The 16,508-nt window shown below is 37.0% G+C and overlaps 1 protein-coding gene across 1 annotated transcript in view; it reads right to left on the bottom strand.

Moving 5' to 3' along the window:
* The window catches only part of LOC121407510, a 30,220-nt gene extending 27,282 nt beyond the window's left edge, over positions 1–2,938 (bottom strand). The window contains exon 1 of the mRNA XM_041598635.1: positions 2,803–2,938. Within this exon, the coding sequence (XP_041454569.1) occupies positions 2,803–2,813 (11 nt within the window). The 5' untranslated portion in view covers positions 2,814–2,938. The remainder of the gene's footprint in view (positions 1–2,802) is intronic.
* Positions 2,939–16,508: the final 13,570 nt, after the last annotated feature.

Genomic DNA, 16,508 nt, shown 5'->3' with positions numbered 1-16,508 from the left:
GTAATTGCACTGAGTTACTTGACATAGCCATAGAATTTCCACCATGGTGAGAATCATGGTGAGACAAAACAAAGAATATTAAAGTTTACATAAGAAAATAATAAGACATTTTTTTTTATGCTACAGGGGCTTCTGGCTCAGCAATGTCTCCTCATAACTCATGGTCCATTTTTTTTGTAAATCCCTAAACATTCATTGAGACAACAAATTAGAAGAGTAGTACTAGTCAAATGTACATTGGTCAGATGAGAGGTAAGTCCCCATTAGAACCATGCGACTGTATTTGCCCGCGGATTTTCATCTCACCGGAAGCATGTACCAAATGACGTCGTTTAAACACGTTTACGATCGTGGTTCTGATTATACTTCCCCAGAAACCCTGATTCTGGTAAAACAACGTTTTGAAACGTACCTTTTTGTGAGTTTTCTGAAACGTTGTTTAAATGAAAGTAAGCATAGACGCAACCATGTTTTAGAATAATCACGTATGGAAATGCTGATTCTGGCCTGAAAAGTGGAAGCATAAACACGCCCTTTGATTTACCTCAAGTACGAGCATTATCCTTTTTCGCAAGTATTTGGGACATTTCATATAGTGGAGAATTGTTTCCAGCACAACACAGAATGAGCAAAGAGCTGTTTCATGGTTGTTTACAAACTGCCTATTTTCATTAAGATAAATATTGTTCCTCTTTCTTTCTCTTTTTTTCTTCCTCTCTTTATTACATGTATTTGTAATCTATTCATTTCTTCCTTCTCTTTTCTTTTATTCATTCCTTTTTCCTTTCTTCCTTCACTTTTTTCTTCTTTCTTCCACTGTTTCCTCTTTCTTTCTTTATAAAATTCTGTCAGTTTGCTACATTCTGCTACAATTATTCTAATATAAATTTTTGTTTTTTAAATATTGAGTGTCAGGGGGGAAAGAGACTAGTACTATCGCTGGATCTCAGAGCTTCCGAATACAGGTTTAGCGGAAACAGGTACATCTGTGGTGAGAAGCATATATCCTGTCTGCGTGGTCAGTGGTGTGATTGCTACTATTAGCTTTCTTTCATTGAGCACAAGAGGGCGTTATGGCATGGTACGTAGGAGTGTCTAGGTGGAGGTGCTGTGGCCGAGTGGTCTAAGGCGCTTGGCTATACATGGAAAGTCCGGAGTTCGATCCCCGGCCGCGGCACCTATGCCCGTGAGCAGGGCATTTAATCTACAATGCTCTTTTATCCTGCTTTCAATAAATGGAAATGCTATAGTATGCATTACTGACTAGGTGTGCACTTGTTTTTTTTTTTTATAAAGTCTATTCTGAAAAGTTGTTTAAATGAAAGTCCAGAGTTCGATCCCCAGCTGCGGCACCTATACCCGTGAGCAAAGCATTTAATCTACATTGCCCTTTCATCCTGCTTTCAAATAAATGGAAATGATGTATGCATTATTGGTAACTAGGTGTGCACTTGTTTAAAAAAAAAGGTCTATGCCTATGGACAGAGGAGGATAATGAAAAATTTCCTGAATTTTTTTTATTTTGACGATTTTCGAAAGTCTTGCAATAAATGGAAATATTTCATGAATTGGAAGTTAAACCCAGGAGTCTACAGGAGAAGGAAAATCCATGTTTGGTTCCGAAGAAGGAAAGGGCAAGTCAAACTCTTAGTTTTTAACCTTTACCAGCAATAAATGAATATTCAAGGGGATTATTTCATTCAGTATGGTTGTAACTACCCCTTATCGACCACCTAATCTTCTAAGCATCGTATCTGCGAAAATATTCATCAATTATACCCAGTTTTCGTCTCATTTGTGCAGAAATGATTCCCATGTTTTGCTCGGCAACTCCGATTCAATCCGCGTATATATCGACAAATAACGAATACGATTTTACATTTGCTCATTTGCACCTGTCTTTTAAAACCGACCAGCCTCTTTACACTACGTTTACGGCCAATTCTTGTCGCAGTAGCAAAATATTTTTACTCTTCCAAAACTTATTTCTATGTCAACATGCTAAAAATGATCGTCTCACTACTTCCACTGCTAGCTCCAGCAAAGGATTCGACGATTGACGACGGATATTTGTTCTAAAGCCGCTTCCTATCGAATTTCTTGGTTTTTCAGCGGGGTTTGGGTCTGATGATCTGATCAATACAATTTTGATTAATTCTACTAAATTTTTACTTGTTGTTGCTTCTTTTTTTCTCGTAAAATCGATTCTTACCATTTCTAAAGTAGACTATGGACACTGCGCCTACTCTCCCGCGCGTATCGTTTGTAATACGCAATAATTTAACGCGCGCAAGGTGGTCAGTTTCAAAAGAGGGGGTCGATATGTGGTAGTCTCACCATACAGCTCGTAATGTCGGACTCGTAGACGTGATACAGTCCCGACTCCAAATCCAATCCCTATCCTATTCGCCATGTTTGATGTGTTGGGCGAATGGTATGGGACACTACATCATGTACATGTACTAGGTGCGAACGAGTGGCAAGAGCTTAGAACAGAGTTCCGAAATCACCTCTGTTCTGGTGAGATCATTGCCAAGGCCAAGCCAGATGAAGATCCAGCTTGACAACAACCAAGCCCCAGTCGACAGTCTCGCACAGAACTCCGTCCATACCACTTTGTACAGGGTCACTCACATCTCGTCATACATAAACACGCACTGGCACTGACGAGCGATTGCACTGGCAGATTCATGCCGCAATCGAACAAAAATAAAACTCAGAATTCTCTTGAAATTAGTAAAGTTAACCATCTACAGTACTTTCGTATTATATTACGGTAGAAACAAAGTGACAGTTACTTACTGTTTGAACATAGAGGCACTGAACTGCAAAAAAGCATTGGTTTCCTCATCTTACTTCGCATCCTTCTCTATTTTCTCGCAGAGTTGCTCATCAATTGCTCGCGAAAGGTCAGCATTGCCAATTTACTGACTGTGTTTCTATACTGATCAAAGGTCATGCATAATTCTTGGAAGTGAGAGTGAATTTTATTTACCTCAAGTGTTTTATCATAAAAAAAGATTAGATCTCTGCGGAGTTGATGGTAACTTTGTCATTTATTAGTAGTTCTCCACAACTTCATCATTTTCTCAATACTGTACTGACAAGTTTGTCAGTTGCTCTCATCCAAGTAGTCTAGGAGCCAGAGGGCTTTATTCAGAATTTTTGGTGGGGAAGGTTTGACAAGCTTATCCGGGGTAAAATTGTGCGCTGATTCCAAAAATGCCACTCTTATTGACCGTACTCACGCCATTTTGGTCATTTTGGCCAAATTTTGGCCAAAAATGACCATTTTGACCACTCTTTGGAAAATGGTCCCTTAACAGACTGCTTTTGTAGCCACATGCAATTAAAAGGGTCTATCTTAAGTAAAAATGCACACAGATTCCAGATAAAGTGCTTTCATTTGCCAAAATCACAATAGCAGTGGTCATTTTGGCCATAATTTGGCCAAAAATGACAATTTTCATGATTTTTTGGCCGAAATGTGTTACAAATATTGATCAGAGCTTCGACTGGATGTTTTTAGAAATCCACATTTATTTTCAAAATGTGCGCTGGATCATAACCATCAACCTCATGTAATTTATTCCATCAGTTTTTACCTATGAGGGTCATTTTGGGTACTTTAGACATAACTGACCATTCGCGCAATTTGCATTATTAACCCTTCAAATAGGCAGGAAATTGAGGTCTTCAGCATGTTTTTTCTTATTCCCTTATAAAATGAGAATGCATTTAAATGTCCTTCATGTGTAAAATTTTATGCTGATTCCAAATATATCAGTCTAAATGACCCTATTTAACAGTTTAAGGTCATTTTGGCCACTTATGACCCTTAAAATGACCAATGACATCAGTTCAATTTATCCAAAAATACTTTGAATGTTACCAGAATCGTTACAAGGGCATACTGTGACACCTAACATTGGTGTATTAATCCTTGAAATTGAACATCTCAAAAGTATTTTGACCTAATGCAGTTTATTCCATCAGTTTTGACCTATGAGGGTTACTTGGCGTACTTTAGCCACAACTGACCATTCACGCAGTTTTGCATACATTTGTATAATAAACTGCATATAAAATGGCCAATAACATCAGTTCAATTTATCCAGAAATACTTCGAATGTTACCAGAATCTTAACAAGGGTGTGCTTAATACCCAACACTGGTGAATGAATCCTTAAAATTGAGCATCCCCAAAGTTGACTACCTTGGTCATTTTGGCCACCTTGACCCCCCGGCCAGCCCTGCTCATTGTGTATGTTAATTCAGGTGATATCGAACATGGTGAGGAGAAATTTTGGATTGCGTTAATATTAGCATCAATTATTGTTAAATGGGGAAGTTTGAAAGCTTCTTGGTGGAAATCAATGAAATTATTCCACACAGACCATAACTATTGGACCCTGTGGTCATTTTGACCACGTTTTCATCAATATTGACCAGTGACCATGGACCCTAGGAATCTCCAATTAGTGGAGAGATCAGCTAAGAGAGAGACCTTGCATGCTTTGATGAGTCAAAAAGGGCTCAAATGCTGGTCAGTATCATTATCAGCATGAGCTACCAATAATCGGTGAAGAGTGTCATAATTGTGATAAAATCCTTTACATCGTGCATACATAAGGTTGTTTGACCATGGCACTGTGGTCATTTACATGATTTTAGCCACCATAACCACACAGTAAATGTTTATGGAAACCTCACATATATGGGGCAGTAAATTCGCGCAATTTGCATTATTAACTGTTCAAATAGGCAGGAAATTGAGGTCTTCAGCATGTTTTTTCTTCTTCCCTGATAAAATGAGATTGCAATTAAATGTCCTTCAAGTGTAAAATTTTATGCCGATTCCAAATATATCATTCATAATAACCCTATTTAATAGCTTGTGGTAATTTTGACCACTTATGGCCCTTAAAATGGCCAATGACATCAGTTCATTTTACCCCCAAATACTTCGAACGTTACCAGAACCATTACAAGGTGTGCTGCGACACCTAACATTGGTGTGTTAATCCTTTAAATTTAACATCTCACAAAGTATTTTGACCTTGTTTAATTTATTCCATTAGTTTTGACCTATGAGGGTCATTTGGGGTACTTTATACATAACTGACCCTTTACGAAGTTTTGCATAATAAAGTGCACATATACATGTAAGCAGGAATTTGAGGTCTCATAGCGTGTTTTATCTTCTTCCCAATATAAAATGCAAATGCGTTCAAAAATCCATCTTGTGTAGAATTTTATGCAGATTCCAAATATATCAGTCTTATTGACCCTATTCAATAGCTTATGGTTATTTTGGTCACTTATGGCCCTAAATGACCAATGACATTAGATCATTTTACCCCCAAATACTTCGAACGTTACCAGAATCGTTACAAGGGTGTGTTGCGACACCTAACATTGGGGTGTGTTAATCCTTTAAATTGAACATCTCAAAATTATTTTGACCTCATTCCATCAGTTTTGACCTATGAGGGTCATTTTGGGTACTTTAGACATAACTGACCATTCGCACATAGGCAGGAATTTGAGGTCTTCAGTGTGTTTTATCTTCTTCCCTTATAAAATGGGAATACATTTAAATGTCCATCTTGTACAGAATATTATGCTGATTCTAAATATATCAGTCTTAATGACCCAATTGAACACCTAATGGTCATTTTGGCCACTTATGGCCATAAAAATGACCAATAACATCAGTTCAATTTATCCAAAATACCTCAATGTTACCAGAATCGTTACCAGGATGTGCTGTGACATCAAACATTGGTGTATTAATCCTTTAAAATGAACATTTCAAAAGTATTTTGACCTCATGTAATTTATATCATTAGTTTTGACTTTTGACCATTTTGGGTAACTGACCATTCGTGCAATTTTGCATAATAACTGTGCAAATCGGCAGGAATTTGAGGTCTTCAGTGTGCTTTATCTTCCTCCTTTATAAAATGGGAATGATGCATATGTCGTTCTTGTGTAGAATTTCAAGCTGATTCCCAATATGTCAGTCTTAATGACCCCATTTAACAGATTATGGTCATTTCGGCCACTTTTTGGCCCCAAATGACCAATACCATCTGTTCAATACTTCAATTTATCCAAAAGTACTTTGAATGTTACTATAATCGTTACAAGGGTGTGCTGTGACACCTAACACTGGTGTATTAATCATTTATATTGAGTGTCCCAAAAATATTTTTGACAACCTTGGTCATTTTGGCCAGATTGTCCCCTGCCCAATGTGTATACTAAATTAGCCTATAGTGAACATAGTGAGGAGACAATTCAGGATTGTGTTAATATTAGCATCAATTATTGTTAAATTGGAAAAGTTTGAAAGCTTTGGGGTGAAAATCAATGCAAGGATTTCATATAAATCAGTGTTATTGGCCGAACTATTGGACTTTGTGGTAATTTTGATCACCTTTCCTCAATAATTTCTCGTCACCACACATTATTTGATTTAAAAAGAGCTCAAATGTTGCTTAATATTATTTTCAGCTTGAGTTACTACACCAATAATCAAGAGTTTAATGAATGTGATAAAAACCTTTACATCAAGTACACATAAGGTTGTTTGACCATGCACTTTGGTCATTTTCATGATTTTATGCACATTAACCATTTTGTAATTCATGGAAACGAATTCAAGAATGATGTTAGATGAGACATATTACAAAAACTTTCTGCACCAGATTAATACAATGATTTAGAATATATCAGTCTTAATGACTACTTAGCAGTCATTTTGGTCCCTATAATTAGCAATGACAATTACATGTATCAAAAGTATTCCAATGTTCTTGCTCTATATTTTTGTAAGATTTGTTGTATCAATCATAATAAATGACAAATTATTTAATTCAATATGATATTACAAATAGTACATAATCAAATGTGACCACTTTGGCCACTTTGACCGTTTATCCAATGTGCGAATTTTGAAATAAAATTGACTTAACAGCAATTGTAGGTCTATGAACATGATGAAATGCGTAATCCCTTTTCATGGGAAATATCAAAGGCTCACCTTGAGTAAAAATTGTGCCAAATATCATGTGACTGTCTACTGTGGCCCCTTTGATCACTGTATGTTCCTAAATAGCCAGAATTATTTTCCTTCTTTGAAGTCAAATTGTACTGAGAATCATTACAAAGCAAAATAGGTCACAGTGAAGTTCACAAAGAGTTTTAACTATCATTCATTTTTACAATCTTTGTTTTTTCTTGTACAGTGATTCACAAAGCTCACATTGGCATGATTGGTGAGCAGGAAACTTACCCTTAATTCTTTTGAAGACGTACTGGGTAATAAAATACATTCTCTATATGAAATTATTCTCTGTGCCGAATTTTGGTCATTCTTTAACAATTTAGGGCAAGTTTTCCACTTTCAACTTTACCAATCATGCCAATGTGAGGTTTGTGAAACATTACACAAAATGGCAAAGGTAATAAAAATGCACCATGGTTAAATCTACTTTGACCAATAGCTTTGTAATGACGCACCTTTGAGTTCAGGATTAGTGCCTTCCTCTAGAATATAGTTATCTGTATAATTTAAATAAAAAATGAGGGAATGATGTTATGGCTACTCAATGACCACACAATGACCAAATGGTGAGGTATTTGGCACAATTTTTTTTACTCAAGGTGAGCTTTTAATATTTCCAATCAAAAGGGATTGAACGCATTTCCACAATTGCTCCTGTTATGTTTATTTACAAAAGTCATACATGCGATAGATAGTCAAAATGGCCAAATTGGTTTCAAAATTTTGATAATGTGCTATTAGTCATATCATATTGATATCAATAATTGATAAAATACATCTTATTAACAATACGGAGCGACAACAACACTTGAATCCTCTTTGATACATGCAAATGTGATTGGTCATTGTCGGGACCAAAAGCGACCAAAATGACCACTAGCTCATAAATGGTCATTAAGACTAATATATTTGGAATCATTAATCTACATTAATCTAGAAAAGTGTCTTAATATAACATGTAAATGATGCTAAAGTGTCTCATTCATGAATTTACTGCCCCATATATGTGAGGTTTCCATAAATATTTACTGTGTGGTCATGGTGGCTAAAATCATGTAAATGACCACAGTGCCATGGTCAAACAACCTTATGTATGCACGATGTAAAGGATTTTATCACAATTATGACACTCTTCACCGATTATTGGTAGCTCATGCTGATAATGATACTGACCAGCATTTGAGCCCTTTTTGACTCATCAAAGAATGCAAGGTCTCTCTCTTAGCTGATCTCTCCACTAATTGGAGATTCCTAGGGTCCATGGTCACTGGTCAATATTGATGAAAACGTGGTCAAAATGACCACAGGGTCCAATAGTTATGGTCTGTGTGGAATAATTTCATTGATTTCCACCAAGAAGCTTTCAAACTTCCCCATTTAACAATAATTGATGCTAATATTAACGCAATCCAAAATTTCTCCTCACCATGTTCGATATCACCTGAATTAACATACACAATGAGCAGGGCTGGCCGGGGGGTCAAGGTGGCCAAAATGACCAAGGTAGTCAACTTTGGGGATGCTCAATTTTAAGGATTCATTCACCAGTGTTGGGTATTAAGCACACCCTTGTTAAGATTCTGGTAACATTCGAAGTATTTCTGGATAAATTGAACTGATGTTATTGGCCATTTTATGTGCAGTTTATTATACAAATGTATGCAAAACTGCGTGAATGGTCAGTTGTGACTAAAGTACGCCAAGTAACCCTCATAGGTCAAAACTGATGGAATAAACTGCATTAGGTCAAAATACTTTTGAGATGTTCAATTTCAAGGATTAATACACCAATGTTAGGTGTCACAGTATGCCCTTGCAACGATTCTGGTAACATTCAAAGTATTTTTGGATAAATTGAACTGATGTCATTGGTCATTTTAAGGGTCATAAGTGGCCAAAATGACCTTAAACTGTTAAATAGGGTCATTTAGACTGATACATTTGGAATCAGCATAAAATTTTACACATGAAGGACATTTTAATGCATTCTCATTTTATAAGGGAATAAGAAAAAACATGCTGAAGACCTCAATTTCCTGCCTATTTGAAGGGTTAATAATGCAAATTGCGCGAATGGTCAGTTATGTCTAAAGTACCCAAAATGACCCTCATAGGTAAAAACTGATGGAATAAATTACATGAGGTTGATGGTTATGATCCAGCGCACATTTTGAAAATAAATGTGGATTTCTAAAAACATCCAGTCGAAGCTCTGATTAATATTTGTAACACATTTCGGCCAAAAAATCATGAAAATTGTCATTTTTGGCCAAATTATGGCCAAAATGACCACTGCTATTGTGATTTTGGCAAATGAAAGCACTTTATTTAGAATCTGTGTGCATTTCTACTTAAGATAGACCCTTTTAATTGCATGTGGCTGCAAAAGCAGTCTGTTAATGGACCATTCTCCAAAGAGTGGTCAAAATGGTCATTTTTGGCCAAAATTTTGCCAAAATGACCAAAATGGCGTGAGTACGGTCAATAAGAGTGGCATTTTTGGAATCAGCGTACAATTTTACCCCGGATAAGCTTGTCAAACCTTCCCCACCAAAAATTCTGAATAAAGCCCCCTGGCTCCTAGACTAAAGAGGCGGGTATTTCAAGAGAAAGCTAATCGGACCGTGCACAGGGGTGGGGCCCTTCCTCTCACATTATCTATACAGTACGTGCGTATCAAAAAAAGTTTTCGCTTAGAAAAAAATCCAATAAAATTATACATTTGTAATATCCTGAAGATTTTTCCACATTTTAACATTGGTACAGATCCATTTAAGTAAATGACGATATAACTGTCGAAAAATATTTCCGCTTGAGTGAGCACCACTTATTTTTGAAAAGTTAGTGAAAAATGATTTGCGCCGAACTCTGAAATCGTTATGTAAATAAACGTATACCTTAATCATGAAGAACACATGGAATTTAGCTAGTAAAATTGATTTGAAGATATCTTTTACCCTTTTAACTTGTTTCCTTACCCCAAAACACTTGGAAGAGTGCATTGCGCCCCACCCCACTCCCCCACACAACCAGTGGCGTAGCTAGGATTTTTTCCCGGGGAGGTCCTTGCTTTTCGGCGGGGGGGGGCGGGCACGCACTGGCCAGTTTTCCGGTGTGTGTGTATGTGTCCACAAGGGCGGATCCGACTTTCGCCAATAGGGGACGGGGCCCGAAATTATCTTCACCTATATCAGTCACTTGTTAGTTTTCACAACATAAACATAAAATAATCTCATAAGCCTTATAAAAAAAAAAAAGTGCGAGCGCGAAGCGCGAGCGATTTTTTTTTTACTTTAATTTTTTTTTCCTGAAATTTAATTTTCTGGGCAATGTTATGTGTGATCCTGAACAAGATTCGTATGTACCCCCAAGCACGAACAGAAATTTTTATCAACTGTTCTAGCATTATCCAAAAGGGACCTGTTAAGCCTGCTTACAGTTACCCACGAAGACGGTTTATATTTAAATAATGCGAGTGCGAAACGTGAGCCAATTTTTTGACATTCCGACCTAAAAAAATGGTCATTCTAAGCACTTTTTGTATTAATTAATGGGATAGGTATGTAACTAAACAATTGATGCGAGCGCGAAGCGCGAGAGGAAGAAAATTGAGATTTAGACCTAAACGAGGGACACTCTATTCTATATTTTGTAAGTCATAAATAGGATATAGTCAATTGACGGTATCATTAATAATGCGATCGTGAAGCGTGAGCAGACAATTATTAATATTCTGATGTAAAACTGGATAATTTAAGTACATTTTAAATAAAGAACATGCACGCTATCGCGCATGTTTTATATTTGGACCTAAAATCTGGGCATTCTGAATACATTTGTTTAATGGAACATTATGGAATACACCTAGACAATATATGAACTTGGCAAATCAAACAATGTGACGGCGCAGCGTGAGCTTAAAATGCTGATATGTAGACCATAAAACGGACATTTTACAGAGCACTTATATTTATAATGAAAGTTCGATGTCCGAGCTAAAATATGTTTTGCATATTGCCTTCAAAACTTGCTCCACATCAGTCTATTGAGCAAGATATGAATCCCATCGAACAGGCAATTATGGCGCGAAGCGCCAGCAAAAATTGTATGTAGTGACATGAAAAGATTTTTTTTTAATTGCGCAAGTCTTCCCCTCACATTATTTCACTAACTCGTCTTCCTACTCTTATTTTCCTCTTCTTTTTCTTCTGTCTTTCTTCTTCTTTTTCTTTCTTCTTTCTCCCTTTTTTCTTTTCTTTTTTTTTTTTGCTCTGCCAATTTTTTCTGGGTGGGGGGCACCTCACTTAAGCTACTTGGGGGCACACCAAATCTCATGGGGGGCACGTGCCCCCCTCCCAGGCCCCCCGTAGCTACGCCACTGCACACAACGAGACCATCGTGACGATATTTGCTTTACACTGAGCTGTGATAGCATGAAATGGCTTAGGCTCGATTTTTAATTTGTTAATCATTGTCAAGCTTGGAAAAAGTCAGGTGGAGAAACAAGTATTAAATGAAAAATGAAATGTAAACCCACTTTAAATGATAAAAACTTAGTGAAAAATGCTGGAGATGTCTGATATAAACTTTTGTTCATATAGTTATGTCCTCGGATCCAGCTGGCACAAAAAGGGTAAAGGTTGGTAAAGGTTGTGTAAGTGTTGAAATTTCAATTTGGGTGGCAAAATTGTTACAAAATGCTTGAATGTATCCGTTCTATTTCAATTGACTAAAACTGCAAGGGAAATGTACCCCGAAATGTATGAGAAATGTTTCGCTGGGTAAATTTCGCCCTTTCCCCTTGACACAGCATGAAAACGAGCATTTCTGTGCAAACATATTTCCGCGAGTTTTACAATAATGGACAGTGCTCACTCAAGTGTAAAATTCTGTCATAACTTTTACTTTTATTTGATAGAGGAGACCCAAACCCAAGAATATATGTGAAAAAAAAAATAACCACATGTTGCATATTTTTTCCTAGGGCTTTTTCAAAGTGTAAACCTTTTTTTAATACGCACTGTATAAATTATTTCGGGACCGGGTACGCCATGGGGTTTTCTATATTGATTATCGAATTCAATCTAAACTAGCTCGATGTTACCATTGCCCAAAGAATATATTTGACAAAAGGAATGAGACGTCGAGCTGCATGGCTCCTGCAGCATTAATTGCTCCGATCGGGTTAGAGTTAAAGATTGTAACCATATAGGCGGATCAGGAGGGGGAGCGCTCGCCCCCCCCCCCCCCGCCTATTGCCGGAACAAAAAAAGGGGGTTAGAGAAAGAAAAAAGAAGAGAATTGAGAGGAGAAAAATAAGATGAGAAAGATGAGTGAAAAAATAAGATGAGGAATTCAAAAATACATGTCACTTTATAAAATTTTCACTCGCACTTCACCGTGCTCGCATTGCTGCTCAACATGGAGCTTAAAATATAAAGTTTTGAAGTCAATATACAAAACATCGGATCGGAAATCGAATTTTCAGTTTCGTTGATTTACAAATTGATTTTTAAAGAGTGCTTATAATTTGTAAAAATGTCATATTGGTCAGAATATTAATATACACAACAAAAAAAGTAAGTCCCCCTTAAACAAACATCAAGGGCGCCGGAAGCGGGGGGGGGGGGGGGCAGGGGGGCGCTTGCCCCCCCAAATAAAATTTTAGGGGGGCAAAACGAGATTTCCCCCCCCCCCATGTGCCCCCCTGAAAGTAGAAAAATGAGAAATTATTTAAGGACAAAAGTAAACGATGAAGGCACTTTTCTGCCTGAAAATTGTCATTTCCATTGTCAAAAATGAAAAAATTACATTTATAGTAAGCCTCGCGTCTTTTGACGAACAGTTCCTCTGTGAAACATACCTTCGATAAGCCCGTTTTCCATCTTAGTACAGTGTGATAACGTTTAACCTTTTAATGAATACATTTCAGACTAAAACCGAATGGCAAGCTAATTTTTCTAATATCTAAACCTACAAATTATGAAAAAGATGGAAATCTTCTTAGATAAATGATTTTTTGCAAAGCGCGAGCGATTTTTTTTAATTTTTATACTATGACCTGAAAGTTTTTTTTTCCAATTATTCCCCTCCCTTCCATCATTCAACTTTCTTCCCGGTCCTATCTTTCTTAATGCTTATTTTTCTCCTCACCTTTCGCCGCTTCGCCCCTTGATCTACCTATGATGACCCCTCCCACGGCAGGAATTTTGTGCAAAAATGGAATATAAAAGTCTCGTTAATAGAGTATTTAAAAACAAATTTTGGGGGATCAAACATAATTAAAGTTCACTGTGAAGGATTAATCATAACTCATGAAAACTATTCTTTATACTGAGTACGCGAACAATGAAAATATTCTTATATTCCAGGTAAATTTGGAATAAAGGGAAAGTGAATTGGCTTAACAAAGGTATGGTTTTACTGGGTGTGGAACATTCTCGTCTAACCGTCTATGCACTAAATTTACTTATAAGTATCCAGAGGCGATTTTCTTATTTCGTCATTTTTATTAGTTATGAAATTGACAATGGCCATCGATGTCATCAAGGTCATCACTCTTTGGCTGGCATATAGGGCTAGATGCGAGTTCGAGAATAGCTGGGCCGGTATGCCTTTTCTTTTCCTAACCATGTCTGTGTATATATATTTCGAAATTCGAGGATACATGTGTATAATTTCGATTTTGAATTATGTATTTTTTCCATAATAAAAGAGCACAAATAGTAGGGGGACATTTGATATTATGTCCCCCCTTTCCAAAATGGTAGGGGGGATGCGTCCCCCTGCCCCCCCCCCCTGGGATTTCCGCCCATGGTGATGGGGGAGCTTTTGCATTTTCTAGAATAAAATTGAAGGATTTCGTGCACACTTTTGGTGAATTTTGTGAATTTTGCCCTCTCGATCGGCGGCCCCCGGCTGCGTACGGTCATGTTTGTCATCTTAAAGTCTTTAAAAGGCCTATATTACATTGGTTTGAAACAATTTCGTTTGCAATAAGGCTCGCAATTTGCTGGAACTGCGACCCTGATCATGATGAAACACCAGTCTGGGTCAGAAGGGAGGAAACAGGAGCAAAAAGAACTCCAAGACTGTTTAATTCTCAAGAAATTTATTTTTGAATGCTCTTAGAAACGCAACTTTTATACTCCACTTTAACACAAAGTCCTTACCGTGGGGGTCCCACACCCTCTCCCGCTCGATCGCTTCGGTATCTCACGCTGTCAAATATATTGTGCCACCTTCGGGATTTTGCCCCCCCCCAAAAAAAAAAAAAAAAAAAAATGAAAGTGTTCCGGCGCGCCTGACAAACATCAATAATTTCCGAACCAATGCGAGTGTTTAATATATTTTTACATGAGCGTGTGGGTAATTTTATAAGCTACCCTCTGATAAAATGTTATGGACGTATTTTACATCATGCTTCAGTGAGCACCGTCAGAAGGCAAAAATGTCACTTTTCAAAAGTCACAAGCCAAAATATCAAGACTTTTATTCCATTTTATTGGAACTAATTCCGCATTCTCATCATGAAAAATAGTCAGAGGGCTTGTAAGGTACTTTTTGAAAGACGATACAACTTTTTGGGCTAAATTTCACGGTTGAATAAACACAAGTTCAAATTTGCTATAATTGGATTTTTGACACATTTCTCTCAATAAAAATGATAGAATATGATGACAGTTATTTTTGGGAAGAGTAACTTCAACAATATTCATCGTTTCACGGTTCAATGAACATTTATTGAAAACAAAAAATACGATTTTCAAATATCATGGGCTAGTATTGTTTTATTTTGGTAAGTGAAAATGATTTTATCTTAACTTTTTCGTTATGTTCATGACCAATTTATCATGCTTCAATGATTCAAAGGCGTTTAAATAAACATCCACTCTTGAATGAATATGTGGAAAGTAATTAGCTCTTTTTTACGTTATTGGAAAAAATGAAATTTGTAACTTTGGATATCTGTGACAAACCTCCTTGCATAGTTCATTTGATTTGATTTTTATAAAAATCCCGATGTTTAATGCATCAGTGAGCACACAATATTCGAAAATTATGCAAATGAGAAGAAAGTTCAAGGCCTTTGCCCCACTTTGTGCCGTATCAAATTGTTATTTTAGTGTGCGCGCCTTTTAGATAGTGTTACTCTGAAGCCATATGCGAAGTGTCATGAAATAACTGTTGTTAGAAGTAACAAAAACCGCCCATGAAACAAACCCTCATTCATATTTGTTAAAATTTTGACTTACTCTCTCATAGACTTGTGTACATTATGGGTGCATATGTTTAAGAATAAGTAACCCCTTATTCAATATGGTGGAATTTTTTTTCAATGCTGTCTTTAGCAATGTCATTTGGCAGTAATGTTCATCAACCTATGGGCATAATTCTGTGCGAAAATGAAATCGATTTGTTTATTTATGGATGAGTGAGCACGCATCAAAGTGGGAAAAATGGTATTTTCAATGTCACAGACTCATTTCAAGGGGTAATAAAGCATAAGTGGCGGAAGCGGGGAGACGGGGGGGGGGGGGGGGGGCAGGTCCCCCCAAATTTGAGGTGGGGGGACGGTCCCCCCTAAATTTTTAGCTTGTCAATTTTGTTTCCTGTGTCCCCCCTATATTCTGGTGGACCCCCATTAAAATGTCTCTTGTGCCCCCTGAAATTAAGGTTGATGACCTTTTTATTTTTTTGCTTGTCAAATTTGTTTACATGCATGTGTCCATTACAAAATTTCAGGTAGACCCCCCTAATTGTTTTGGCTTCCGCCGCCAATGTAAGAAAGTGAATATTGGGGGCAAATTCGGTTTAAAATGTGACGAAAATTGCTATTGTTTTTATCATCCATCATTTCTATCACCACACACTTCCGAACTTCAAACATTTTCATGGTTGAGCGAGCAGATTCGAAACCTTAGGAATGAATACTCGTTATACTGCATAAAATGTATTCTTTTCCTAACAATTTCTCATGATCAGTTTAATGTGGATCCAGAATTCAATATGGGGGAGGGTCCTATAATCGGGGGAGCCACCAACATTTTCAAATTTTAACATGATCTAACGAGTTGTAAAGGATACTATCATAAACCCCTAGATACGTCACAATACAGGGGCCGCGGAACGGTTTTTTTTTTTTTTTAATTGGTTTCTGCAACACTTTTTCATGAACATATTAACAAAGAAAATACAATAATAATATACATATAACTGACAAGCAAAACATACAAAAAAAATAATGCATTTTCTATTAAAACATCGATTATTAGAAGGTTGCAGGGGTTGCCACTATAAGCTGAGCTTGACTGCGTGGCAACCCCAGAAAACGATGATAATTATTCTTACTACATTATCTTAACGTAAGGGTGCAGGTGCATAATGACGGGGGAGGGGGGGGGGGCGCTTGGTCCTCATAATGTATGCTTTATTT

The sequence above is a fragment of the Lytechinus variegatus genome, chromosome 2 (genome assembly GCF_018143015.1).
Source record: "Lytechinus variegatus isolate NC3 chromosome 2, Lvar_3.0, whole genome shotgun sequence".
Taxonomy (NCBI): domain Eukaryota; kingdom Metazoa; phylum Echinodermata; class Echinoidea; order Temnopleuroida; family Toxopneustidae; genus Lytechinus; species Lytechinus variegatus.
Note: the sequence above shows the minus strand (reverse complement) of the source record. Positions and strands in the feature narration are given on the sequence as shown.